Genomic DNA, 2662 nt, shown 5'->3' on the forward strand with positions numbered 1-2662 from the left:
TGCACCTTGTTGTCTCGGATTCTCCAGCATCTGCAGTTCCTACTATCTCTTACCTAAGCTCATCTTCTACCATCGATCACCTTCTCATCGCGCTCACCCACCCTCGCGCTGTGCGCCACGTCATCACGCAACGACGCACGACACCAGACATGCTGCGCATGTGCCTTCAACCCCCATTGCAAAGGCCGCTGGGACTTGTAGTCTTTCCTGTGGAATTGGCCATTCAAACCAGGAGCAGGAAATTCAGCTTTTCGAGCCTGCTCTGCCATTGATTAAGATTATAAAATCCCAACAGTGTGAAAAGAGGATGTTTGGCTCATATAGTGTGCATTGACGCTCCTAAGAGGATCCCAGCCTCCCTACCCTAGTACCCCTGCATTTCCCATGGCTAATCCACCCAGCCTGCAAGTACATACAATTTAGCATGGCCAGTGCACCTAACCTGCACTTTTAGACCGTAGGAGGAAACCAGAGCATCCTGGAGAAACTTACATAGACACAGAGAGAATGTGCAAACTCCACACAGAGTTGTCCGAGGCTGGAATCAAATCTGGGTCCCTGGCACAAAGAGGCAGCCGTGTTAATCACTAAGCCACCATGCCAATCGTGGCTGAGCCTCTTGCTCAATGCCACACTCCAGCTTTCTTCCTATGCCCCTTGATGCCTTTAAAATCTAGAAATGTGTCTGTCTCTTCCTTAAATTCAATAAAATAGTCATAATGTCACATGCTCTATCTCTGGGAGGGTGCATGTATTTTTAATCAACCGTTTTCTAAGTGTTATGATGCCCCTATAGTGTTTTTGAGGAGTAGCAGCTATTGTAGGAAACACTATGGCTGTAAGATCTGCTCCTTTTTTGAGGTATTTTCAATGTTGGAGCTGATTTCCTCAAATTCTGGGAGCAGTAATTACTGTTTTATAAGATGTTGCATTGTTTTGGAACCCTCTTTGGGGAAAAAAATCAAAACAATGGCACTTTGAAAAGAAGGAAGACAGACTATAGCAGTGGCAGTGACCACTTGAGATGTGATTCAAACGGAGAAAGAAACCTACAGTGATGCGTGACCCAGCACTGCTACTGCCTCTGCTGTTTGATTTCAAGTATTTCTGGACATTGGAGTTCATCTGAGAAAAAATAACAAATAGTGAAATTCACAGCTGATCTTGGAGAAACTTGTGTGGCAGAGCTCATAGCTGGGGAGCAGCTAAGTGGCTTTGATAGGCTGGGGCTACTTTCCTTGGAACGTACTTATAGAGGTTTATAAAATCATGAGGGGCATGGATAGGGTAAATAGACAAGGTCTTTTCCCTGGAGTGGGTTGTTAAAAACTAGAGGGCATAGGTTTAACGTGAGAGGGGAAAGATTTAAAAGGGAACTAAGGGGCAACTTTTTCACGCATAGGGTGGTGCATGTATGGAATGAGCTGCCAGAGGAAGTAGTGGAGGCTGGTACAATTACAACATTTAAAAGGCATCTGGATGGGTACATGAATAGAAAGGGTTTAGAGGGATATGGGCCAAATGCTGGCAAATGGGACTAGATTATCAAGGATATCTGGTCAACATGGACAAGTTGGACTGAAGGGTCTGCTTCCATGCTGTACATCTCTATGACTCCATGATATCAGCCAATTTGTGCCCAGTAATAACAACTTGTTTCATAAAGCACTTTATCATGATTAAAATGGCAAGCAATTCACAGTATTATAAAAGAAAATATGTCTCTGACCCATACAGAACCATTGGGCAACTCTCACATTTGAGGGAGACAACTGGTGATGGTTTAACCTGAGGATTACCACAACTCAGGCAAGGGGAGCGGTTGAGGAGGAGAGCCCATGATAACCTCAGCCAAAATAGGAATTAAACCCATGCTGTTGGCATTCACTCTGCATTGCAAACTTGCAAACCAGCCCCCAAGACCCAGTAAGATAATAGATGGCCAAATGTCTGATCAAAGAGTTAGGCTTTAAGCAGTTTTTTTTTAAAATAACTCCACAGAGGCTGGTGTCCCATGACCAAGTCACCCAAAATTTACATGAGGAAAGTCCTTGACACTGATCCAGTTTCCTCAGATTTGGCTCTCAGAGTAAATAGAACATCTGACACTCCTGCTTATATCTGTCACCCAGGCCTCCCTGATTGGACCAGATTAACAGCCCCTGGTAAACCTGGCTGATCTCGTTACAATCACTACAATTTTAAAAGCAGAAAGAGAGAGGCAAAAAAACAGAGAGGGTTAGGGAGGAAATGCCATGGTTCAGAGTCTCAGTAGGTGACAGCACAGTCATTAATGCCGTGGCAATCAAAATCAGAAATGCTCAAGAGGCCTTAATCAAGGACTGCGGATGTGTTAAAGGGTTGTATAGCTAAAGGAGATTGCAGAGTCAGAAAGGTGTGAGGCTCTTGAAGAATTAAAAATAAGGTGAGAATTTTTAAATTGTGGTATTGTTAACCATTGTAGGACAGAGAGCACAAGCATGATAGGTGAACATGCCTTGATGACAGACAACGGTCTGATAACAGGAGAGGTTTTGTGCAAGGAAAGTCATGTCTCACAAACTTGACTGAGTTTTTTCAGGAAGTTACCAAAAAGATTGATGAGGGGCAGAGCAGTAGATATTGTTTATTTGGACTTTAGTAAAACCTTTGACAAGGTTCT

At 43.7% G+C, this 2662-nt stretch overlaps 1 protein-coding gene across 1 annotated transcript in view; it reads right to left on the minus strand.

Annotated features, from left to right (window-relative positions):
* Positions 1–123, minus strand: part of atp13a2 (ATPase cation transporting 13A2) — a 74407-nt gene extending 74284 nt beyond the window's left edge. Inside the window, exon 1 of the mRNA XM_048614892.1 lies at positions 54–123. Within this exon, the coding sequence (XP_048470849.1) occupies positions 54–63 (10 nt within the window). The 5' untranslated portion in view covers positions 64–123. The remainder of the gene's footprint in view (positions 1–53) is intronic.
* Positions 124–2662: the final 2539 nt, after the last annotated feature.

Source organism: Rhincodon typus, chromosome 31 (genome assembly GCF_021869965.1).
Source record: "Rhincodon typus isolate 14 chromosome 31, sRhiTyp1.1, whole genome shotgun sequence".
Classification (NCBI taxonomy): Eukaryota; Metazoa; Chordata; class Chondrichthyes; order Orectolobiformes; family Rhincodontidae; genus Rhincodon; species Rhincodon typus.